Raw genomic sequence first — 27837 nt, forward strand, 5'->3', positions numbered from 1 at the left:
AAGTCAACAAGCACGTTTATCCTTTTAAGACTTTTTTACGTTTATTTTGTAAGTAAACAAATCATTGTAAAAAATTGAATTAAATAAACGTATTATTATCTCAAAACTTAAATAAATTTATCCTATTATCCCTAATAATTATATTCTACGCCCTAATTCAAAACACACACATTTACACATCTGGGCACTCTTTACTGCCCTTTTCTTGAGAATCCGATAGCCGTTGCATCGGAATTCTAGGAATTTTAGTTTAAGTGCGTTCAAGGGATGCCTGTTAACCGTTGAAACATATTAGACCAGACTATGTCATCGTCCCCGTGAGGTAAATTATTCCGATTCGTATTTTTGTACAAACCTACTCAAAAACAGGTCCTTATAACAAATCCACAGGGTGGCGGGAAGTGGCGCGGTCGGAAAATTGTTTAAATAATTTTTTAAAACAAATTCAAAAAATCAATTTTTTCACTTCGTAGGTATAATTTTTTTAGACTCTTTGGGTCATTATAAGCAAAAAAAGTCGGTTGTATTTTTCTCTAAAATTGATTGTTGTCGAGTTATACGCGATTTAAAAGTTAAAAAACGAGAGAAAATGGCCATTTTTAAGGCTTAATAACTCGGTTAATAGTACATTGTGTACCTAGTAGGAAAAGCTTAACATTCCCGGACGATGTAAAGATTGCTGTCGAGGCGCAAGCCGAGACAAGGGAATACAGAGTCCGGGAATGTTGCTTTTCCTGCAAGGTATACATACTATTTTTTCGAAAATCTAACATTTAAATTATATTAAAATAAATATGTTAAAATTTTCAAATAGACATATTCTGACTCAAACATTCTTGATGCCACCAAGTACATGTTTTGTAACTATAGAAACAAAAATATTGAATTGTCAAATTTGACGTATTTGCGTATTTTTGACAGTACTTATAATACATTTGTTCTGAATCTGCTGTAAGGAAAAAATATTTTTCTATGGATGTTATACAATGTGCAACTTCTCTCACTACTTACATACATTCAAAACGAACAATTTCTTATGCAGTGAGAAAAGTCGGCCATTGCACTGGGAAATATTTTTTCTCACGGGTTCTCGTACGGTTTTCCATATCGTCGTCTTAATACTATAACTTGATAACACGAAATTAGTAGTTTTGAGATAAACGAGTTTAAAGATTTTAAAGATATTTGTGCTGCTACCATGATGTTGGTAAAATACGGAATTCACTCTGCGGCTCTCAAATACTGTTCCTTAACTTTTTGGCAACTGATCTATTTGGGAATACGGTGCAAATTTGTTTTCCAATATGGAAAAAACCATGAAAAATTAAAGTTATCAACTTTTAGCATTACCATAATGTTAACATTTGGTAATGTCGCATGTTGTGTCAAGTTGCATATAAGTGAACTTTTTAACACAACTAATATTTTATACATTATTTTGTGAAAATTAGCCCCCTGCCATGGGGGTTACCAGATCTGCTAACAATTCTCGAATTCTTGCATTAAAATGAACCGAATAAACAGATAGCAATTATGTGGTAAGCTCAATGGTTTCAGAAAAACATGTGCTACAACTAGATAACTCGAGTTATCTAGTTATAGCATTCAGTGTATGTCGTATTCACGATTATTTCGATTAAATAATAGCTTGATAACTTATCTTTGTCAACTTTTAGCACTGAATGTTAGGGGCATTTGAGTTTTATCAACTTTCGTCAATCATAAATAAATACTTAACCCGTTTGGAGCGAGCTATTAAGTTTTTACACAATATGGAGGCAAATAAAATACATCTTGTGAACTAGTTATCTCAAAAACATCAATTTTGGAGTTATTAAGTTATAGTACTAAGGCGACGATATATGATCGCCGTTTCCATGGTAACATGCGCAATACAAGCACAAGTTAATATTGTCAAATAAAATGTGTTGGAGCAAAACTTACCAGGAATTACCAGGAATTACCTTTCAAAACTGTTCGAAAATAACTGTTAATTAGAATTTTAAATAAATAAGGTAAATATATAAATTTTAAGAATATTAAATAACTACATGTATATGTATTTTATTTCAATTTATGTATATAATATACGTAAAAGCACCTAAATTATTCAATTTTGAAGTTTAAACTCATGACGTCATGACACAACCGCATCCATAGAAAAAGTAACAGTATACAACACATGAGAAAATGACATATTTCTCCTGTTGTACAATATACTATTCCTTATGTATAGTAAGGAATAGCTATTTGTATAACAAGGGAGGAAAGTGCTACTTTTCCTCCCGAGAATGAAGTTTACTGCCCGACGCGTAGCGGAGGGCAGTAATCATTCAAGGGGGGAAAAGGCACTTTACTCCCATGTTATACATATGGTTTTTCCACCTTCCTCAAATAACAAGTCATTTTTTCATTTTTACTTAATTTATTTATGTAACTAACCAACAAAATTTATTAAAACTAAAACTAACAAGTAGGTACAATATAACTGTCAACTGTCAAATATAAGTCAAATTATTAATGTAAACATTGTTAAATCAAATAACAATTTACTGTTTTTTACCATTCTGCAAACTACTGTGTGTTTTATAAATAACGTTAAAATGTATAGATACTTAAGTAATAAAAAAAGATATTGCACAGGGCGTTCAATAAGGTTATATTTCATGAATGAAATACTATGACGCCACTTTTACTTTTCCTCCCTATTGAGGAAAAATATTTTCCTCCCTAGGGAGGAAAAGTACAACTTTGCTCCCTACAATCAGGTCCGGAAAAGTATACTTTCGGTAGAGGTGGGTGGAAAATAACATTTTCGTACAGTTATTTTTCATTTCCAGGCAATGGCTAAGTATAAGGAAATATTCGAACGTTTCTTTCAAAAATATCTAAATTCCTGACCGATTTTTCGGAAAAAATTATTATTATGAAAGTTAGAAAGTGAAAAAATAAAAGTTTAAAGTCCCCTTACATGATCCTGAAAAAATTTGTGTCATTAATTTATTACTAAGTTGTTATTTTTAATTATTAACAATGAGCGCTGAAAGCGTATTTAGGCGGCTGTCAATGTGAGTGCGAAAAATATGCACCATTCCGGCAGTCCAATGGTGCATCTTACTCGTACCCACATTGATGGCCGCCTCAATACGCTGTTAGCGCTCATTGTTAATAATTAAAAATAACAGCTTTTTAATACATTAATGTCACAAATTTCTTCAGGATCATGTAAGGGGGCTTTAAACTTTGATTTAGTCACTTTCTGACTTTCATAATAATAATTTTTAACAGAGTTAAAGCCTTGAAAATAACTATTTTCTTGTTTTTCAAATTTTAAATCGCGTATAACTCGACAACAATTAATTCTAGAGAAAAATCATAAGAGATTTTTTGCTCATAATGTCCCAAAGAATCTAAAAAATTGGTACGAAGTGAAAAAATTGATTTTTTAAATTTGTTTAAAAAAATTGTTTAAACAATTATCCGACCGCGGCACCTCCCGGCACCGTGTATTTGTTATAAGGACCTTTTTTTTTAAGTAAAAACGTTTGTGCAAAAAAAGACGGATCAAAATAATTTACCTAACGGGGGCGACGATACAGTCTGGACTATATGGGATGTTGCGTGTTACATATATCGATCGGATATCGTTTTTGGTATGAGAGCTTCCTAAAGGATTCCCATCTCCACTAGTTTCATGTCTTTTTATCCCATAACGTATTATATTTTCCGACTTTTGCATTATTTTGTTGTTTATTATGGCATTCATCACTTGTATAAAAATATTTTAAGAGCCGTCTTTATAACAAGTAACTAAATAAATTTAGTTATAACACATACCATTTATCTGCCAAAGGATTTTTCATTGAACATGCCATCAGACACAAAATTGTTTTGCTGTAAGTATTTTATATTATGTATCACTAGATAACTAACTTTCTAAAAATTGCATTCCTATTCTTTTCCATATCTATATCTTAGTCATTTCATCGAAGTCTGCGTTATAATAAAGATTGCTTAAAGATGACCGAGAAATCACTCCACACTTCAAATACAAGACAATCAATATTAAAAGCTGAAATGGAAAAACAGACAAAAGCCAAGTGAACCACATCAAATATACATTCAATAGCTGAGATTACTCTCAAGTTAATGACAGTATAAAAGAGCTGACTGTAGTATTCTATCAAATATATTAAACCAGTGAAATTCCACCAGACTGATTACAATCGATATTTTTCCTCTCCGTAAGAAACCAAAAGTTAAGCCGGCCACTCACGGTTCTGCGGCATCGTTCAATTTTGTCGAATTCGACTAATTGACAAAAATTTTGATCGTGTGTGACCGTACATCTAAAAAAATCGTTCAATTTGACCACTAGTCAAGTTAAAATAGACAAAACCTCTCAATTTCTACAGAATGGATCGATTTGCTTGAAAATTTAAGAATAAGTAGTGGATAGTCCAGTGATCAAAATCAATCTGATTACTTTTACCATGGGGGTGGTTTGACACCCCATCTCACGGATGGAAATTTTTTATTCTATTCCAAAAATGTTCTATACATTTTTTTGATAAATTTATAGGTAGTTTTAGATTTATTCGCTGTCGAAAGTTTTAGTTTTATTTCGAAAAAATCAATGTTTTTAATAAGTTTTCTGCTAATAACTCCAAAAGTTTTCGTTTTATCAAAACAACTTAGCTTATAGCCCAGTAAATGAACGGGAAACTCGGCGGTACCGTGTAATTTTAAGGGTCAACTATGAATTGCATGAAAATTTGGCTTTAGGTTCTACTTGCCTCCACTTGAAAGTTGAAATTGTGCCGTTGGTTGCTTTTACTAGGGGGGTGACAGTCACCCCTTCTCGAGGATTCAATATAAGACCGGAAATGGATAAACTGTCTGATTTTAAGGAACTTTTTTTATAGAGTTTTTTACTTAAGTCAATACTTTTCGAGTTATTTGCCATTGAAAATGTTATTTTTCGACAAAATACTACGTTTTTCAAACGGTTTTTCGGAAATAACTTAAAAAGTAAATATTTTATCGAAAAAAAATACCCTTAGCAAAAGTGTAGCTTATAAAAAACCCAAAAAAATGGTGTATCAGTAAAGTCTATCAATCGAACAAAAACAAAGTTGTAGCTCATGAAAAATACGTTCTTATTCGTCTAATTCCAAATCGAATAATTCAAGGTGAAATCACCGAAAAATTAAGCACTTTTCGGGAAAACCCATTTAAATTTTTTTAAAGTGTTTAACCTTCGGAGTACGGAGATTATTTGACTTACTTAGATTACGAAGATGGGTCAAGCGTGACCCATCTCAGTTTATTTATAAGGATGTTTTAAAATAGTCAGTATTAATAAACAGTATCTTAATTCAACAAAAAACAAACAAACATAACAATTATAATCCTAAATTATTGTATTTAAATTTTTTAAGATGGTTTCCCATGGGTTATAATAGTTCGCTCCGGCGACCAGATTTTAATACCTTACAGAAAACGGGCATAGGTAAATTCGCTCCGGCCAATTATTTGAATACGTATACCCGTAAACAGAGACGGCTGCGGTTTACGTGTACCTACAAACATATTAAAAATATTTTCGAAATCCGAAGACCGGGTCAGGAGTGACCCGGCATCATAGATGTTACGTAGAGGAAAAACTGTAATTTGCATGTTCACGAATTATATACGAAAAAATAGATTGAAACAAATAAGGAGAACTTACGATCAATCGGATTTGTAAAAAAATTATTTCATAAAATATTAAGAAATAAGTGAATTTCGGGTCACGCTTGACCCAGTCTTCGTACTCCGAAGGTTATAAAAAGCTTTGTTTTAATTGTTAACAAAAGTTTTAGCATTAAAAATAAGCGAGTTACGCTCAAAATAAAGTTGGTCCTATTTTTTTGTAAAAAATCGTGAAAATCTCACCGTGTTTTAGCTCCCCAAATGAAATTAATCTCTACCGCTTTAACAAACAATTTACTTACCTATCTATTTTTTATATGATCTGTCAGTCTCACCGGTTTAAAGTGTTTTATTTTTGAAAGGAATATAATTGAGAAAGCTTGAATGGGTCACTAGTCACGAGTGTATGCAAAATTTGAACAGCCATATCTTAACCAATTTTTGTCTTGCGGAGAAACAAAATGAAACTAGCATATTTATAATAGCAAAACCTACATTTGTTTACTCTTTAAGATTTTTCTTATCACTAATACTTTTTAAGTTATTTTGAAAAAAATGAAATTTTTCAAAAATTTCACGATTTTTTTTTACCAAAAAAAGGGGACAACTTTTTTTTTTTGTGTAACTCGTTAATTTTTGATGCTGTAAACCTTTGTAAAAACCAAAAAATAAGCCTTTTTTCGATACTCTAAAAATGTTAATAAGGTTTTCCTGAAAAAGGCTTCTTTCTTCGGTAATTTCGCGGTTGAATTATTCGATTTGGAATTAGACGAAGAAGAACGTATTTTTCATGAGCTACAACTTTGCTTCTACTCAATTTGTAGACTTTACTGGTACACCATTTTTTTTTTATTTTTTATAGGTTACACTTTTGTGAAATAGCTATTTGTATAACAAGGGAGGAAAGGGCTACTTTTCCTCCCGAGAATGAAGTTTACTGCCCGACGCGTAGCGGAGGGCAGTAATCATTCAAGGGAGGAAAAAGCACTTTACTCCCATGTTATACATATGGTTTTTCCACCTTCCTCAAATAACAAGTCATGTTTTCATTTTTACTGAATTTATTTATGTAACTAACCAACAAAATTTATTAGAACTAAAACTAACAAGTACGTACAATATAACTGTCAACTGTCAAATATAAGTCAAATTAATAATGTAAACATTGTTAAATCAAAATAACAATTTACTGTTTTTTACCATTCTGCAAAATACAGAGTGTTTTATAAATAAACGTTAAAATGTATAGAAACTTACGTAATAGAAAATAGATATTGTACAGGGCGTCAATAAGTTACATTTCATGAATGAAATACCATGACGTCACTTTTACTTTTCCTCCCTAGGGAGGAAAAATATTTTCTTCCCTAGGGAGGAAAAGTACAACTTTGCTCCCTACAATCAGGTCCGGAAAAGTATACTTTCGGTAGAGGTAGGTGGAAAAATATTTTTTTCGATAAAATATTTACTTTTTGAGTTATTTGGGAAAAACTGTCTGAAAAAGTAGTTTTTTTGTCGAAAAATCAATATTTTAAATCGCGAATAACTAAATATTGTCTTACGTAAAAAACTTTATAGAACAAAAGATGCTTAAAATAAGTCAATTTATCCATTTCCGGCCTTATTTTAAACACGCGTTTTTCACCCCCCCCCCCGAGAAGGGGTAAATGTCACCCCCCAAGTAAAAGCAACCAACGGCACAAGTTCAACTTTGAAGTGGAGGGTAAGTCGAACCTAAATCCAAATTCTAATGCAATTCGGAGTTGCCCCTGGAAATTACACTCCAAAACGGTCATTTATTGGGCTATTAACAAAAATGTACCTTTTGAAAAAATAAACAAAACCGTTTTTTTTTTTTAATTTTCTTTAAGACCAATAGTAACCCAGCTATATTTTTACGTTGGCTCTTCTTCGTCAAATGCTAAATATTGTAGTTTCAAAGCCAGACGACGGGAAAACTATGCATTTTTCGAGGACAACTTGTTCATAGTTTAAAGTACTTAAAAATATCTATCTCCAGAAATAAACAAAAATCTGTAGCTCAAAAATTAACTGACTTATAATGAAAAGAATGTTAGTCCCCATTTTTTTCAGCGAAAAAGTGATCGAAAACAACTCCCTAATCACCACCCTAAATAAAATTAATCATTATCCTTATTTGACCTTTTTTATTTAGGTATTATTAATAGGTTCTAGAAGTTTGACCGGCTTAGAATGATTAGTTAATAAAAAAGTTACGGTTAAAAAATTAATAGAGAGAGAGAGAGAGAGAGAGAGAGAGAGAGAGAGAGAGAGAGAGAGAGAGAGAGAGAGAGAGAGAGAGAGAGAGAGAGAGAGAGCGAGAGAGAGAGAGAGAGAGAGAGAGAGAGAGAGAGAGAGAGAGAGAGAGAGAGAGAGAGAGAGAGAGAGAGAGAGAGAGACTAGCCTGTCTGCTGCAGTATTGCAGAGTTGACATCATCGACGATCTTGCCGAACACCGCAGTACCGTCGCAGTACCGTGAGTGCCGGGCTTTAAGAAAGATTGTAGATTGTTAGTTTGATGAGTTATTCGGTTAAAATACTCTTGCATATCATTTTAAACAAAACTGACTAAGAGCAGTTTGAGTTCCGGAGAAGCCTTAGAACTAGGGAAGCCATAATGTTCTATATAGAAACATTCGACACTTAATTAAAACTATCGAAAACATCTACCGGAGCAACACAATAAAAGTAAAAGTAGAAGATGAACTAACTGACCAATCGAATTTGGCAAGAGGAAAGACAGTGGAATTCCTTGAATCCTTTATAGTTCAACCTGATCATGGATCAAATAATGAAAAAAATAAGAACCAAAAAGGATAGCACATGAAAGAAAAAAACTTTAAAATAACCTGTTATGCAGACAATGCAATACTAATCTTTCTAAGTGAAGATCATTTACAACATATGCTGCACAAACTTATTATAAATGCCACAAAATTTAACATACTAATTTCACCAAAAAAGACAAAATGCATAGTGATAACAGCAAATCCAATAAGATGTAAATTGGAGCTGGAGATAATAGAACAAGTGATAGAGTTTAAATATCTAGGTATCACACTATCTGGCTACAGAAACCTAAAAACAAAAGTGGAAGATCAAGTAAGTAGATCAAATAGAGCCGCAGGGTGTCTGAATACCACAATATGGAGAAATAAAAATATCGGAAATGAAATGAATGGCCGAATTTACAAAACAAGTCATCAGACCAATAATGACGTCCACGGCAGGAACACGACCTAACAGAGAGAGGACAAGAATATTGCTTGAAACGACGGAGGTAAAAACACTTCGAAAAATCGATGGTAAGACTCTATCGAACAGAACTAGAAGTACAGATATACGACGGAGATGCAAGGTGGACAACATTAATAACTGGGTAAAAAATAGAAAAATAGAATCTAATGACCATATACAGGGTGAGTCACCACTAACTCGACGGAATATTACAGCGAAATGGTAAACATTTGAAAAAAATTTAAATTGAGTAGTGTGTAAGTTAATAGAGGCTACATTTTAAAACTATTTTTGGATATAGAGGGTGTCCCAATAATTGGCGGCGTATCAAAGTTATATTTTTTCTTATGGAACACCCTGTATTTCATTGAATTTTTTAATTATTCGCAAAAAATAAGGTATAGTTTCATAAGGCTTCCCTTTACCTATGTACAGAGTGTTCTGAGTTATGTTGACTTTTCTTAAAATGTAAAGTTTTAAAAGAAGGCTTATTCTCAAGTTATTTACGAAATTATAAAAACATTACTTTTACATCTAAATAGTTGGATATTGGTTGAATGTATTCCATGATTAATTATTACACATTTGTTCACAGGGCGTTCAAAATTTACAGTTCCATTAGTGGAGTATTCAATGTGTCATATGATGCTTATTTTAAATTGAACACTATCTATATTAATAAACAATTATACTAAACAAATTTACCTCTTTCGAATGGTATATGGATGTCCTATACCTAGGTGTCATATTTTTTGCGTAATTTACAATTATTTAAATTCTTAATCTGTAAATCGATTTTAAAGCAAAAGATGTAGTTAATTAATGTCATTGTATAACAGTGTCAGTTTATGGCAGTACGGTCTGGTACCTATCTTATAAATGCATTCCATGCTTGATTATTACACATTTATTTACAGGGTGTTCAAAATTTACAGTTTCATTATTGGATTATTCAATGTAGCATAATATGATGGTTATTTTATTAGAACACCATGTATATTAATCAAGGATTATACTAAACACAGATTGTTTCTCTTTCGAATGGTATATGGTATATGTTCTATACCTAGGAGTCATAGTTTTTGCGTAATTTACAATTTTCTTAAACAGTACATCGATATTAAAAATATTTATAGTCACTCTCGATTTTTAAACCCATCATCTTGGCATAGTTGTAATATGTTATAAAAGCTCTGCCAAAGCCAGTTTTAAGTAAAAAAAATTTGAATATCATACACCGATGTTTATACACACACCGGCACAATTAGCCGAACACGTTAAAAATTGGACATGTTTGATGTCTCGTATTTCATAAACCAGTGGTCTGATTTGAGTGATTCTTTTAGTATGTTATAGCCTTAATATTTAAGAATATCGTTGTAATAATATTGTTGCTAGACAGGTAAATACCATTTTATACCGGGTGTACCAATCATACTGTGTTTTTTTCTTAAAGTTTGGAACACCTTGTGGAATATTCTAGCATATGTAAAATATTAGAATTAAACTCGATTGTAGACTTAGGCTTGCTTAACATTCTCCTTTTCGATTCATTTACTTATGTGAGATAATAAAAAAGTGATGTGCGTTAACATCTATCCATGTTGTTCATCAATAAATCCTCATAGTAGGGGAGGAAAGTATACTAAATTTGCAGTTATTCGAGCTTTATGGGGACCTATTGGATTGTGAAGAGTATGTGCTAAAATCAGAAAAAGGTTAAGTGAAGTTTTCCATAAAGTGGGGGACTTTTCATTTTTTAATTTAATTTTCCATTTGAAACAATCATTTTTCTCCGATTATAGCGCTATATATCCATAATTCGAAAAAATATGTCGAATAAAAGTTGCTTATTTTTAAGTAAAGAATCCAAATCTGCAATAAAAATTGGGGGCTCCTATTTAAGATTTTAAATTAAATCCCCCACCCCACCTCCGTGGGGGCTCGTGACACCCCACGGAGAGGGGTGGGGGGTAAATTAAAAATTATAAATACGAACCCTGCGATATTTTGCGAAATGAACATCAGATCGTAAAACTGCAAAATACACATATTCAATATTTTTCAAAAATCTACCGAATGGCACCAAACATAGCCCCCGCGGAGGTGGGGTGGGGGTTAGTTACATTAAAATATTAAATAGGAGCCCCCAATTTTTATTGCAGATTTGGATCCTTGACGTAAAAATAAGCAACTTTTATTCACAACATTTTTCCTATTATGGATAAATGGCGCTATAATCGGAAAAAACGATTGGTGGAAATGGAAAATTAAATTGAAAGATTGAGAATCCCACACTTTATGGAAAACTTAACTTAACTTTTTTTGGTTGTAGCACCCACTCTTCACAATCCACTCCAGGTCCCAAGAACGCTCGAGTAATTGCAAATTTAGCATACTTTTCTCCCCTACTATGAGGATTTATTGATAAAAAACATGGTTAGTTGTTAAAGCACATAACTTTTTTATTTTCCAACATAAGCAAATGAATCAAAAAATAAAATGTTAAGAAAACATAATTCTACAATCGAGTTATAATTTTAATATTTTATATATGCTGGAATATTCCACAGGGTGTTCCGAACTTTAAGAAAAAAACACAGTATGCTTGTTACACCCGGTATAAAATGACATTTACCTGTCCAGCAACAATATTATTACACCGATATTCTTAAATAATAAGGCTATAACATACTAAAAGAATCACTCAAATCGGACCACTGGTTTATGAAATACGAGACATCAAACATGTCCCATTTTTAACGTGTTCGGCTAATTTTGCCGGTGTGTGTAGTTTTGATAATTACCAGACCGTACTGTCATAAACTGACAATGTCATACAATGACAATAATTAACTACATCGTTTGTTTTAAAATCGATTTACAGATTAAGAATTTAAATTATTATAAATTACGCAAAAACTATGACACCTAGGTATAGGACATCCATATACCATTCGAAAGAGGTAAATTTGTTTAGTATAATTACTTATTAATATACATGGTAATCTATTTAAAATAAGCATCATATGACACACTGAATACTCCACTAATGAAACTGTAAATTTTGAACACCCTGTAGACAAATGTGTAACAATTAATCATGGAGTACATTCAACCAAGATCCAACTATTTAGATGTAAAAGTAATGTTTTTATAATTTCGTAAATAACTTGAGAATAAGCCCTCTTTTAAGATTTTACATTTTAAGAAAAGTCAACATAACTCAGAACACCCTGTACATAGGTATAGGGAAGCCTTATGAAACTATACCTTATTTTTTGCGGACAATTAAAAATTCAATAAAATACAAGGTGTTCCATAAGAAAAAATATAACTTTGATACGCCGCCATTTATTGGGACACCCTGTATATTTAAAAATAATTTTAAAATGGAGCTTTTATCCACTTACAAACTATTCAATTTAAATTTTTTTCAAATGTTTTACCATCTCGTTGTAATCTTCCGTCGCGTTAGTGGTGACTCACCCTGTATAAGACGAATGACAAGACATAGAGTAAATAAGGACAGTGAGAGACCGTTCCCCAATAGGAAAATGATAAGTGGAAAGACCACGAAAACAATGAAACGACAACTTACTAGAGGCACATTGAAAAAACAGACAGAGTCATGTCTATACAAAAGAAGAAAAAGAAGAAGAAGAAGAAGAAGAAGAAAAAGAAAAAGAAAAAGAAGAAGAAGAAGAAGAAAAAAGAAAGAAACATTCATTCAACGATGTTGGAAATTAAGAAAATCCATATACATGTGCTTCATTGGTTTTGAAAAGGCATTTGATTACGTACAACATACAAAATTTATTAACGCCTTGCAGAGTATACAACCAGATGACAAAGACACCACACTTATAGCCAAACCTTATTGGAACCAAAGAGCCATTATTAGTACAAACAGCAGATAATCGAAGCCAATCAGTTTTTAACGCATCATAAGACAATGTTGTGTACTGTCTCCTACACTTTTTAACATATATTTTGAGAATATATTCGGAAAAGCTTTAAAAGATCAAAAAGGAAGTATCATGCGAGGAGGCATAATTAAAAATGTACGATGCACGAAGCATACTGTGATTCTATGTGATGAAAACATCGATCTCCTGCAAGAACTAATCAATAAAGTTGACATGAATACAGAAATTAAGCATTACCGATAAACATCCACAAAACTAAATAATAGTACATTGTTTACCGGGTAGGAAAACCTTAACATTCCTGGACGACTGTGAAGATTGCTAAGTCGAGGCGCAAGCCGAGACTTAGCAACACAGAGTCCAGGAATGTGGCTTTTCCTACGAGGTAAACATACTATTTTTCCGCAAATCGTTTAAAATTCGACAGATATTGATTGATTTAAAAAAAACGCGATAATTTTATTCCCAAATAAATGGTGCTTTGAAATTCCTAATAAAATTACTTGGGTTACTATGGAAACGTATTGAGGTTGAATTGTCAAACTTGACAATGTTTTCTATCATTTATGTAGAACACTAACAACTGTACGGAAATATCATTTCCTTACAGTAAGGAAATGACATTTCCTTACAGTAAGGAAGTCCTGACTTTTTCTTCAAGAAATTTTGACAGGAATGTCAAAATTTCCTGGCGATTTGCGGAAAAATTAACAATATAGAACATATCGGCCCAGATTAACTGTTATTAAACTAGAAACGCTAGAAATGATAAAACAATTCAAATACCTTGTATTTTGAATCTATCCTTAGAAATCACATGTCGAATTGAACAGGCAAGAAGCATATTCCAAAATTTCAATCCCTTATTACCCAATAAATCATTGTATATAGAAATCGCTCAAATATTTATTAGGAATTATAAACTTTTTTGTAATGTTGTGACGATGTGAAACTTGGACTTTTACCCTTTATGTTATCATGAACAATATCAACGCATTTGAAATGTGGTTGTATCAAGAATAATCGAGGACCAGCATAACCAGAAATGAAGGTCTTGATAGAATAGAGCATTGATGAACTCAATTAAATATAAAAAGATGAAGTTTTTCAATCCTAAAAGCAACATTAATAATATTGAAAATATTAAAAATATTACTAAAATATTTTTAAATTGAAAAACTTATTCGTACATTTTCCTGGTGACAAGCCTGCGCTCTCTCCGATGAGATTCCAATAAGAATCGAAAATCGCGATTCAGAGAGCTGGATTGCACTCCGTATTCTAATTGAAAAGTAAGATTGTTTTGCCTTCGCATTGCAACTGAATAATAAAAATGGTATACATTTTTATATTATATTCGTATTACTCCGTAGAGTAACTAGGTGCATTTTCCGTTGGAACTTTACCAAGCTGCAGACGGGCGATGTGAATTGCATAGTGTAGAATTCCTTCCCTTTGTCTTCACTGCAGCATCCATTTGGCTTGCAAATTGTAGAAGCCTTGGAGGTGTCACCAGGAAAATGTACCAATAAGTTTTTCAATTTAAAAATCTTTTAGTAATATTTTTAATATTTTCAATATTATTAATGTTGCTTTTAGGATTGAAAAACTTCATCTTTCAATTGCCAGATGACGCTAGTCACCTACCCTATTTGTTTCAGTTGCAATGTGTGGGAAAAGCTCTCGGTGCTGGTCAGTTAGGATATGGAGAACAAGCCTGCGCTCTCTCCGATGAGATTCCAATAAGAATCTAAAATCGCGATTCAGAGAGGTGAATTGCACTCCGTATTCTAATTGAAAAGTAAGATTGTTTTGCCTTCGCATTGCAACTGAATAATAAAAATGGTATACATTTTTATTTTATATTCGTATTACTTCGTAGAGTAACTAGATGCATTTTCCGTTGGAACTTTATCAAGCTGCAGACGGGCGATGTGAATTGCATAGTGTAGAATTCCTTCCCTTTGTCTTCACTGCAGCATCCACTTGGCTTGCAAATTGTAGAAGCCTTGGAGGTGTCACCAGGAAAATATACCAATAAGTTTTTCAATTTAAAAATATTTTAGTAATATTTTTACTATTTTCATTATTATTAATGTTGCTTCTAGGATTGAAAAACTTCATCTTTCAATTGCCAGATGACGCTAGTCACCTACCCTATTTGTTTCAGTTGCAATGTGTGGGAAAATCTCTCGGTGCTGGTCAGTTAGGATGTGGAGAACAAGCCTGCGCTCTCCCCGATGAGATTCCAATAAGAATCGAAAATTGCGATTCAGAGAGCTGGTTTGCACTTCGTATTCTAATTGAAAAGTAAGATTGTTTTGCTTTCGCATTGCAACTGAATAATAAAATAAAAATGGTATACATTTTTATTTTAGTTAAATATCTTTATTAGATTTAAATGTGTTATCGTACATTAGCTCGAATCTATTAAATGCAATATGGCCGGCAAATATTAAGACATGATTTTCTAAAATGTTTTTAATGAACATATCAACTGTCATTTATTCAATCATCTCCACCAGTTTGTTATGTCCTTTCTAAAAAATACCACACCGTAGCACTATGCCGCCACCATCAAAATTAATGCTCGATATATACGTGGTTATAGCTGGCGTACCGTTCACCACAATATGATGAACGGTATGCCAGCATAATATTATTGTGGAAGCATGAATGACAAAACTTCGTCTACAGAAGAGTTGGCAAACGGCATGCCAGTTATAATATCATACAGACATAGCGTTAATTTTGGTGGAAGCAGCATAGTGCTATGGAATGGCGTTTCTTGGAAAGAACATACCGAACTTTGGGTAATTGGTTAATGATAGCTAACAAGTAAATTAACAATATTTTAGAAGATCATGTTTGTCATTTGCCAGCCATATTGGACATGACACATTTGTGCTAATGCACATTAAAACACGTCTTCATGTCGCAAGTATAGTGAATACTTACCTTGATGAGATTCAATTTAAAAATTATATTGGCCACAGTGGCGGCCCGTGGGGTACTGCCATAGAGCCATGGCACTACCTTGCTAACTATGCAGAAACATATTTTTTATCTTCAAAACTTTTTAATTCCTGTCAATTTTTTGGTGTGTATTTCTTTTGATCTTCATAAATTATATAAAATATGGCAACTATGGGCGTAATACAATCCCTGCCGACAGCGAAGAGTATTCGACAGGAGAATCTTCTTCGTGCCGAAGTCAGTACTGGCACGACTAAAGAGAGAAAGATTTTACGAGCATTCTATGTAAGTGACAGAGAAAGAGCTATATTGGACTATTAGTATACCTTAAAATTAGAATCTCTGTGCCAGGCACGAGGGTATGATGCCAGGTCTATTTATTTTGAGTTTCTTTACGTGCTGGTTTGTCGCTTTTATTATGTATATTTTCTGTTAAAAAGTTTTTGTATTTGTAATTAAACTTTTAGTGCATCATGATCGTGGGTATTTTGATAATATTTTGATTAATTATTTCTCAAGTTTATTTTATTAATTAACAATGAAGATTAAGTATCTTAAAAATTTTTTTAGTGGTTTTTCGCTAGAAAAAAAAACTACAAATGTTGTAAGATGTTGTGGAGCTTTCGAGTTAGCTTTAAGAGGTCACGACGAAAAAGAAAATTCAGACAATGGAGGCATATTTAAGGAGCTGGTCAATTTTTGACAATATCGTGAATCCGTCACTAAAAATTTTGGCGGCTGCTCGAGTTCTGGCACTACCTTCTTAAAGTGGTACGAGCCGCCACTGATTGGCCACCATACAGCCCATATCGAAGTTAAATCCGATCGAGCATTTATGTGACACTTTATAACATCACATTCGAAAAATTAATCCTAAACACGTGACACGAGAGGATTGCAGCACAAAAAATTTCACTTCACATGTAGACTCGTAAGGATCTGTTTTTAGGTGGATGTGAGAGGGGGCATTCAGATTTTTGCGGAAAAAGTTAGGTGATAACTTCGTTGATAATAATTGATTTATGCTCCTTCTAAAATATGCCCGGAACATTAATAAAAAAAAAATAAATGGTTTAAAAATTTCAAAAAATTTCGTTTTTTTTTCTAATTTTTTTGCTTATAACTTAAAAACTATTCATTTTAGAACAAAGTCCTATAGAAATAAAACAAAGATAATTAAATTTTATATCAGATGCGATTGGTTAAAAATGTCTTAATTTATCACCCTTGCTTCAAAATATCAATAAATATAAAATAAGGGGGCAAAACAAGCCTGTCCTTATTCAATGATTTTCCATCACTTAGGTTACACTTGAAACCTTCCTAATTAGCTTAGAAAATTTTTGTAATGTGCTAAAACCGTACACCAAATTTCATTAAAATTGACTTACTATATTTTGCATAATAATTTTGCAATCTAAACTTTTTTTAAAAAATTAAACTTTTTTAAAATCTTGCACAACAAAAACTAGAACATACAAAGATTTGTCAATTTTTTTACATATAAAGAAGTAATTCGCCTAGCTAATTCACTTTACAGAATTGAAATCGGATTATTTAAGCAGCCTCAGCAGTGTTTTAAAATTATAAATATTTTTTTGGCTTATAAACAAATTAGTGCTGTGGCCAGGAGGGGGTGCTACGGGCTCCTTTATTTAGATGAACTTACCCAAGTTTTTTATGTATTTTGACCGGTAGAACACGAATTTTTTGGGTAACAGTTGATCCGGATGTCAATAAGATTGTTATAAACAAAGAACTTGAGGAATTACAGAAAATCGATTTTTCGCAAAATAAAACATTTTTTTGTATTTCTTGGGTAATTCTAAGCAAAAAATGTTCTTACAAATTTTTTCGTAGAATGCATAGTTTTCGAGATAAACGCGGTGTAAAAATCGAGAAATTGCAATTTTTGAAGGCGAATAACGTTTGATTAAAAAATAAAATAGCAATTCTGCTGACAGCATTTGAAAGTTTAAGTCAAATTATACCGGTTTTAATTATTTGCAAGGCTGAAAATTAATTTCTTTATTAATTAACAAAGCTATTTGTTTATAAGCCAAACAATTGTTTATAAATTTAAAACATTGCTGGGGCCCCTTAAATAATCCGATTTTAATTCTGTAAAGTGTCTTAGATAGGTAGAGCACCTCTTTATATATGTAAAAAAATTATCCAACTTCTAAATGGTCTACTTTTTGTTCAGAAAGATTTTAAAAAATTTGAACTTTTTTAAAAACATTTAGATTGCAAATTTATTATGCAAAATTCATTTGGTCGATTTTAATGAAATTCGGTATACGATTTAAGTATGTTACAAAAAATTTACTAAGCGAATTACTAAGGTTCTAAGTGCCACCAAAGTGGTTAAAAAATATTGAATAACAATAGACTTATTTTGCCCCCTTATTTTGTATTTATTGCTATATTGCAGAAAAGGTAATACCTTAAGATATTTTTTACCAGTCGTATATTATAGAAAATGCAATTATCTTTATTTTATTTTTCTACGACTTTGTTCCAAAACGAATCGTTTTAAAGTTATAAGCAAAGAAAGCAGAAAAAAATTGATTTTTTTCGAAATTTTAAAATATTTTAATTTTTTTATTAATGTTCCGGGCATATTTGAGAAGGAGCATAAGTCAATTATTATTACTGAAGGTGTCACCTAACTTTATCTGCAAAAATCCGAATGCCACCTCTCACATCCAAAAATAGACGTTTTTTCGCATATCCTTACTGGTTTAATGATAATTTGAAAATATGCAAATCACATTCCAGATTTCTCATCCGTAGAGTCAAGCAGACATGACGTTTGACTGGAATATTCAGATATTTGTCATCGGCGTATACTGACTAGACAAGAGGGATAAGCATGACGACTCATCATCATCATCATCGCCATCATCATCTTTGGCTTTTACATTTCTTCGTTAGTCTTTGCCGCGATTACTATTGTCTTCCATTGATTCCAATCCTGTGCTACTATATCTCATGGTCTCACTTATATTTTCAGCCAGTCTTCTCTGACTGCATCTTAACACCTTTTTCTAGACCATCCTGTCGGTCTTCTACCGTCTGGATAAAACACATTACTAATCAGTTTGTCGTCATGACTCCGTACCGCGTGGCCTGCCCATCTTAGTGTATTGGCTTTTGTGTATCTCACGATGATTTTATGTATCTCATGATGAATACTTGTATTCTCTTACGAATATCTTCGTCTATCCTCCGCTCTCTTTCAAGATACCTAAATTTTTCCACATTTTAAATCTGCATGCTGTTAATAATAAATGGTAGGTAAGTTCTTCTTGTATATTCTTATGGATTTAGTATTATTAATATTATTTTCAAACCTATTTTATTGCCTTCAGGGGAAAGCGTTTCTAATTGGTCAGCCACCTCTTGGAATCTTGGTCCTAATATGCAGATATCGACAACGTACTCCAGATCGCTTAGGCGTGTGGTTAAGGTCCGTTGTATCCCTCTTATATCGGTGTTTAGTTTGGAGAGAACATAGTCTACAGCTACGTGAAAAAGAAATGGGGAAAACAGTAATCCCTGTCTGACTCCAGTAAGTTCGTTAAATTCGTCACTATTGATCCCATTGTGGTCACGCTGCATTTCGCCTTAGTTTACAGTGACTTTAAAATGGAAAATATTTATTGTGCGATTTTTCCAAAAGCTAATATATATTATGACAATATATATGATAAAAGTATGATTGAACATGATTTAATAAAATATAATACAGTGCTGAGCGCGCTAATAACCGGCAAAATAGCGCAAAAGATTTTAAACCTATTTTGTTTTATTTAGCTAACGCCTCGACAACGAATGAACATTGGCATGGTAGGTACGGTAAATTTTTGCACTTAGGTACCTAGTGTCTTGTGTAGTGTGTGTGTTGAGTGGGTGTCTTGTTACTTTGTAAAGTCGCCGCCATTGTCTTTGCAAAGAGACGCTAATTGCATCCGAACGTCTGCGGTCGCTCCGATGAGTACCGATCCCACAGTGACAGAAACTATCTTCATTTATTAATTTATAATAAACGAAAAAGTTCTGACCCTGGTGAGATTCGAACTCACGACCATTAGGACCTTTCGATTCAAAGGTAGGCGCTCTTACCACTGAGCCACAGTGAGGGTATCGAAAACATATTAAATTGTGAGATAAAAAGAAATAAAAATAGTAGAGTTGTTCAATGTAGCGATAGTACCATGTAAATTGACATTATATTGATTGTTTCCCACCTTTAGACGTATCAGAGGAGTATGTCAACTAAAACTGTCACTGTGACAGTGGCATTTCTCAAACTCGTCCGATACGTTTAAAGGTGGGAAACAATCAATATAATTTCTATCTACAAGTTACTATCGCTAAATTTAACATCTCCACTAGGTTCATCTCTTTTTACCTCACAGCTTAATATGTTTTCCATCTTTTGCGCTACTTTGGCGGTTATTAGTGCGCTCATCACTGTATAATAAAATATGATAAAATAAAATAAAGTTGGGATTGATTTCATGTAATCGAATGAACTATCTTTTAGTAAATTCGTCCCAGGAACGCAACTCATAAATATTGGCGATATCATTTTAAAGTCTTTTACTTTAAAATGTATATTATACGTTTGCATTGCCACTATAAATGAGTCAGATTAAATAAATTACACTAGGCAACAATTTGGAACTCAATTTCTGTTGAGTTAGATTTTTTAGCTGTTTTTTATAGAATTGGGCATGCTGATTTCGAAGCTGTTTTTAGTTTTCTTCTATCACGTCATGTTCGTTTTCTATGTGGGTGCTGATGATGACTGAGTGCTGGAAATGGTGCGCTGATAACTGCAACTGGTCTAGACTCTTCTGTTCATTTACGTCTGTTATACTGTGGTGAAACGTTGGATGTCGGTTAGCAGTATTTAGTATATCGTTACTGAAGTGTATAGAACGACTTATTGTGTTTGAATTGACACGTTTCCTTATGGCTACCTCTGCTACTACACCTCATAAGTGCGAAAACAGCCCCGATTCGTTTTGTTATATATGTGGCAGTTTTACCATTCTCAGTCAAAGGACAAACATCAGTAGATTTGTCAGACAACCATATTTTACCTATCTTAATGTGAAACTTGGTGATCAAGATAAGGCATGGGCACGGGCACCTCATAAAGTGGAATATGGGCACTCAATGGGAACCTTAGTTTAAAAAGTTCAGACGCCAGAAATTAGTGAAGGAAAAGTGTCAGATCTAACTCAACAAAAAATGTGTTCCCCAGTGTTATTAGAAGATTTTTTTTACTTAGCAACAACATTTTTGTTTATTTTAATAGTATTTTGTATTTTGACAACGAAATCCGATTTGGGCTTCGAAACGTTAATAAATTAATTTTTTAGTAAAATTGTGGCTTATTTCCCATAGAAAATACTTAATTATAAAAATGCCACAAGGCAATAGCTTCAGAACAACATGATAAAATATGATAAAATATAATATAATATGATAAAATATGATAAAATATCATAAATTATAATAAAATATAATGAAATATGATACAATATGGCAAAATATGATAAAATATGATAAAAGATGATAAAACAATAACATGACAAGATAATATGAAAATAAGATTTCACAAAATTTTGCTGTACAATTTTAAACTTTTTTTTTTTGTTAATTTTTATGATAAATTAAATAATATCTTATTATGTAAAAAGTACCGTTTTATTATAAGTTGTTAAATTGTTTTTATGCTCATGTAAAAATCTAACATAGTATTCACAGCTATTTATTTTAAGTAGTGTAATCTTTGTTTTTCCTGTCGTAGAGTAAAAATAAAAAAGAAAATGTTTTTTTATGGAATAGCTTGATCTTTGGGAAAAGAAATAAATTTGACTTCAAAACTTTATTTCCAAACCCTCTAGGGTAAAGGTTAAAGGGTAAATTAAAATACCATTAAACAGCATAAGTCATCCTAAAGTTTTGAGAGTCCGCTATTAAAATAATTTAAACGCGTAACCCAGTTTTCTATTCACTAGACCTAAAACTTACCGTCTTTATCGTAATGGCTCCAGACCTCCATGAACTGATTAGCCGACAACTTTTTCAGTTCCCGGGAATGAGGATCTCTGAATTGTCTCATGAAATTCGTAGCTTTTTCCAAATTCAGCCGTTTCGCACTTACTTGTTCTGCGTGGGTGGTCATTATTATTCTGAAACAGAAAGGGCTTGCTTAACAATTTACATTGTATGAAGTTGAAATAAGTTTTTTTTATTCAGAAAGTTTACTAAAATATATCTAAATTGTAAAATTTCTGGACACCAGAAACATCAGAAACTATTTGTATTTTGTGAATTTCATGTTGATAAGGTACAACGACAAAATAAAAAGAAAACAAGAAGAAGAAACAGTAATAAAACACTTTTAGCAAAGATCAAAATATGTAGCAACTAAACAAGTAGTATATAGGGTGAGGCAGATAACTGGCCTATTAGAAATATCTCGAGAACTAAAGGCAACAGAATCATGAAAATTGGAATAAAGGGGTTTTGAAGGATGATCTATTAAATGAAAATATGCTCATCTCTTTGCAACTTCGTTTTTTTAAATGGGACACCCTGTACCTTTTTACATTTTTGGATTCTCTTCGATGTCTTCTTTCTTAAAATATAAGGTTTTGTAATATTATACAGGCTATTTTAAAATATAATTAGGTACGTTTTTTTTATTAATTTCGTAGCAATATTCACACCCTGTAGAATTGTAGTAGTTTGACATCTAAAACTCTACTTACGTTCAAATGATTTTTAATATACTCTACTATTGTTAAGAATGATTAGTATAGCTAAATTTTTAATTTTATTATACAGGGTTGGTCGAAACTCAAAATGAGTACTTTCTGAGTTTTCTTAAATAGAACACCCTGTATTTTTGTATTGTAGTGAAATGATATTTTATAGTACTTTTTTATTTCTTAGGCATTCCCTATACCTAACTGCTTTAATTTGTGAGTTATTGGTGATTCAAGCTAAACATTAATTGCAACAAAAAATACGTAAAATTTTATTAGGTTGGCCGTGAAAATACTCAATCCCCAATAATTTTTCAGAAATAAATACATATTAATCCAGACTGGTCCTTAAAATTACCAATAATGGTTTAGCTATCGAAATACCTATTTAGTTAAGATTGTTGGTGCGATTAACAATTAAGCACAAATTAAAGCAGTTAGGTATAGGGAATGCTTAAGAAATAAAAAAGTACCATAAAATATCATTTCATTACAATACTAAAATACAGGGTGTTCCATTTAAGAAAACTCAGAAAATACTCATTCCGAGTTTCGACCAACCCTGTATACTAAAATTAAAAATTTAGCTATACTAATGATTCTTAACAATAGTAGAATATATTAAAAATCATTTGAACGTAAGTAGAGTTTTAGATGTCAAACTACTACAATTCTACAGGGTGTTAATTTTGCTACGAAATTAATAAAAAAACGTAATTATCTTTTAAAATACCCCGTATAATATTACAATACCTCATATTTTAAGAAAGAAGACATCGAAGAGAATCCAAAAATGTAAAAATATACAGGGTGTCCCATTTAAAAAAACGAAGTTATAAGCAACTTCCGGTATAACCGGAAGTTGCAAAGAGATGAAAATATCTTCATTTAATAGATCATCCTTCAAAACCCCTTTATTCCAATTTTCATGATTATGTTGCCTTTAGTTCTCGAGATATTTCTAATAGGCCCTTTATTTGTCTCACCCTGTATACACACATCGAGGAGTTTAAAGGAACATGGTAGTAAATATTAAAAAAAATTATAATGCAATATATTTCTTCATATTTCCATTTCATAGACTATATTTTATCTACATACCTTTGAATGCTCCTCGCCTCAAGAAAGTTTTAAATGTCAATATGTCAAATTAATTTGTTTATTTGTGTTATAATATAATAACGAATTACGAAAACTCAAAGTAATACCACAAAATGTATATATTAAAAGGTCATACAAGGACGCGTTTCGGCTTTTCACGAGCCATCATCAGCTTAAAAATACAGGAACAAAGACAAAGGACTAGGGATGGCGGTTGTTGACAAAAACACCGGTTTTCGGTTATACCGTTTTTTTTACCTACAGTTTAACCTGGCGGTTATAACCGGTCAAAAAACCGGTTATTCCAAAAACTGGTGTTAGGTTTTTTTAGTCATAGCCAATACCAAAAAGGTTACATTTACATTGCACTTTAGTTTGCGATACTACATTCGAATCGATATCAGTCCATATCAGTATAGAAATCAGTCATCAGTGTTGTAAAATTGGTTTCAGTCAGCTTAAAGTTTTTCATTTATGCACGGAACGAAAAATTTTCCCATTTTTTTCTCTAAATTCAGGATTTTTCCACTTATCCGGTATTTTACCGGTTATTACTTTACAAAGAAAAAACTGGTTATAACCGGGACAAAAAACAAAGGGAAAAACCAATTATTGCAAAGGAAAAAAACCGGTTTTAGGTTATAACCGGTAGGTTTTTCCCATCCCTACAAAGGACTAACCTACAATGAAATATAAGATTTATAAGCATATGGCGATACGCCCACCTCAGTTAAGGAACTTACCAGACCAGGAAGGAGAAAGAATCCACTAGTTTACATTATCTATTGTTCTATAGACTCCATTATTATATCTTTTATAAGTTATATAGACATTATGTTGTAATTTGAATATAAAAATTTAAGAAATTCTTGTAAGACTTTCACGTTGGGAGGAACCATCTTGCGAACAGATCAGGTGTAAGGAACTTTTAGGTGAAATGTCAAATTACTGTCAGTGATGAACGATGACATGTAGTACTCTAGGATAAATTTGTCATTAAGGTGGTAAACTTTGTAACTAGAAGACCGTACAAACTAGGAAAAAGGAAAAGGAGAAGAAGAAGATTAAACGTAAATTATAATTTGTAAGATGACTGAACCGAGAAAAGCTAAATATGAGTCTATTAAAATGCGAAGGGGATTAAAATGACGAGGAAATGTCTAAAAACAATGATGAATAGCAATAACCGTTATTATTTGATAAGTAACTACTGAGGCGGACGAGACCAAGCAAAGTTTAAATAGAAGTAGGCAGTTTAACAAAAGATTGAATTAGAACAAAGACGTATTAAGGTAGCTCCATATAAAATACATTAAAACAGTCATTCAGAACTAGCTATCAGTTCGGTCCTGGCAGGTATACTAGTTGGTGCGTATTTGTCAGCTCCAAACAAAATAGTTATTTAGATAGTAGCTAATGAGTAAAAAATTTTTATTTTCGCATATATAAGTGTATTATAGTGCGTTCAATTATTGTACGTAAGTACTCTTTAAAATTATATAAAGCCAAGTTATTTCACTGGAATTTATTATTTATCAGAAGTCGGTTTGATACAAAAAACCCTAAACACGTTTATTCGTTATCTATAACGACATGATAAAATCACCTGTTGTAAGACAGGTCCGTATTTCAGGATTTACTTAGTTTTGAATAATAAATAAAATATGTCAAATCCGACTGCCGGGACTTCTGACTACAGGAGCGCCCAAATGGAAAACACTACTAAAACTTATTCTACTGCTTTGATTGAACAACAATTTCCGACAAAAGAACAAGTCATTGTATTCCCATCCATTGAAAACCTTAAACTTCAAGATTATCTGATTTCACTAGGAAAGTTGATCGAGCCCAAAAATATCCTATTTTCCTCAAGGCTTTCTAACAGCAGAGTGTGTATGTACCTTGCAAACAAAAATGTTGTTGAAAATTTCATGAATAATTATGGAGGATCCATAGAAATTAATAACCAAAAAGTCCAAGCACGCAAACTAATCACTCCATCACAAAGGCTAATTCTGTCAAACGCTTGTCCCTCCATACCGCATGCTGTATTAATTCAAGAAATTGAAAAATTGGGCCTTCAACCCATGTCTCCCATGTCATTTCTCAAGATAAGCGCCGGTTTGCCGGAATTCAACCACATTTATAGTTTTAGACGACAAATCTTTATCACACCACCGCTTGCCCCAATACCTGAATCCATATTAATGAATTATGATAACACCAACTATAGAATTTATTTTGCACAAGATTCCTTGATCTGTTTTTCATGTAAAAGGCCAGGCCACACTGCAGCAAATTGCAAAACAATCCAAGAATCAGTTTCTGAAAATTATAACCAAAACCCCCACTCCCAATCATCTTCGCAACCCATACCTTCCGAAATACTTTCAACCAACCCCTCAAAAACTCCAACCTCACAACCAATTATTAATATAGATACAACCCAGTCCACACAAAATAGCTCAAAACGCAGTTTGGATGACATTGTTACACCTCCTCTAGCGCAAGATGCTAATTCAGAAAACCAAAGTCTTGAACCATTTGCTAAACCTAATGTTGCTCCAGCTAAAAAACCAAAGAAAAGTAAGGGAAAGACTCCAACTCACGTACTCATGGAACCGACCAAGGCATTCATCTCAGAGCAAAACCCTTAATTTGTTCTTGATTTTGATCAAATATCCGATCTATTTGAAAATGTTTATGGTGCACAGGACCCAGTCAGCATCATAAAAAACTACACTAGCGAATTTGAAGCTTTAGTGAAAATGCTAACAGCAATATACCCGTATTTCAAACAAAGATCGATTAAAGCTAGATGTACAAAAATTAGAAAGAAACTATTGATGCATTTACAGATGGCTTACTCGGATACTGAGGCATCAGAGACTGAAAGTGAGTTTTCTCAAGAATAGAGTCATGAACCTCTGTGACAATCCCAAATTTCAGTTTTATTTATTATAAATGGGCTTCTCATCAATTTTGCAGTGGAACATTAACGGTTTCTATAATAACCTTCCAATGCTCCAAATAAGTCTGTCCAGACACAATCCAGATATAATTTGTCTTCAGGAGAATAATTTCAAAAATTAAAACATACAAGCTTTAAAAAAATTTAAAAATTACTGCAAAAACAGAACTAACCAAAATAAAGCCAGTGGTGGAGTAGCTATCTTTGTAAAAAAGTCAATTGAAACTACAGTAGTTCCTCTCCAAACTAATCTAGAAGCAATTTGCATTAAAGTTAACTCGAGTCCAAATATCCACGTTTGTAACTTATACTTACCTTCATCAACGCAAGTAGACCCAGAAGCATTAACTGAACTCTTACAACAAATTCCCCAACCCAGGCTTATTTTGGGCGATTTTAATGCTCACAACTTTTCATGGGGCTCTTCTACTATAAATACCAGAGGAAGATTGCTGGAAGAGATATGTGAACAGTCCAACCTTTCAGTCTTAAACGACGGCAGACCCACTAGATTTAATATACAGAACGGTGAATCTTCATGTATAGACCTTACGATATGCGAACCAGGTCTGACCCCACAGCTCACCTGGGATAGGCTGGATTTCTTGTATAACAGTGATCACTACCCAATTTTTATTCATAACAACAAAAACCAACGTGGACGGACATTTACCCCAAAATGGAATTTAAAAAAACCTAACTGGAATCTTTTTTCAAATTTAGTCGAAAGCAGTATGACCACATTTAAAAGCACCTCAAACATAGACGAGACCCTTAAGAACATTGTTACCATTATCACAGAAGCAGCAGAAAGAGCAATAGGAAAAACTTCATACATAAAACAACGCAACCCCGTCCCATGGTGGAACCATGAATGCAAAACAGCAGTTGAATCTAGCAAAAGAGCTTTTAAAAAATACAAGCGCTACAAGACTCTCGAGAATAAAATTGAATATACAAAACAACGTGCAATAGCCAAGAAGACAACTAGAAATGCCAAACGCCAGTCATGGACTCAATATGTATCAACGTTAAATGCAAACACTCCCATGACTGAAGTATGGAACAAAGTCAGAAGAATATCTGGATTAAACAGCAATCAGAATATCAAAAGCCT

General features: G+C 32.6%; 1 protein-coding gene across 1 annotated transcript in view; it reads right to left on the reverse strand.

Annotated features, from left to right (window-relative positions):
* The window catches only part of LOC114334767 (calbindin-32), a 702339-nt gene that overhangs the window by 307823 nt on the left and 366679 nt on the right, over positions 1-27837 (reverse strand). Inside the window, exon 4 of the mRNA XM_050644936.1 lies at positions 21909-22069. Coding sequence (XP_050500893.1) covers positions 21909-22062 — 154 coding nt within the window. The 5' untranslated portion in view covers positions 22063-22069. The remainder of the gene's footprint in view (positions 1-21908; positions 22070-27837) is intronic.

The sequence above is a fragment of the Diabrotica virgifera genome, chromosome 2 (assembly GCF_917563875.1).
Source record: "Diabrotica virgifera virgifera chromosome 2, PGI_DIABVI_V3a".
In the NCBI taxonomy this organism is placed as follows: Eukaryota; Metazoa; Arthropoda; class Insecta; order Coleoptera; family Chrysomelidae; genus Diabrotica; species Diabrotica virgifera.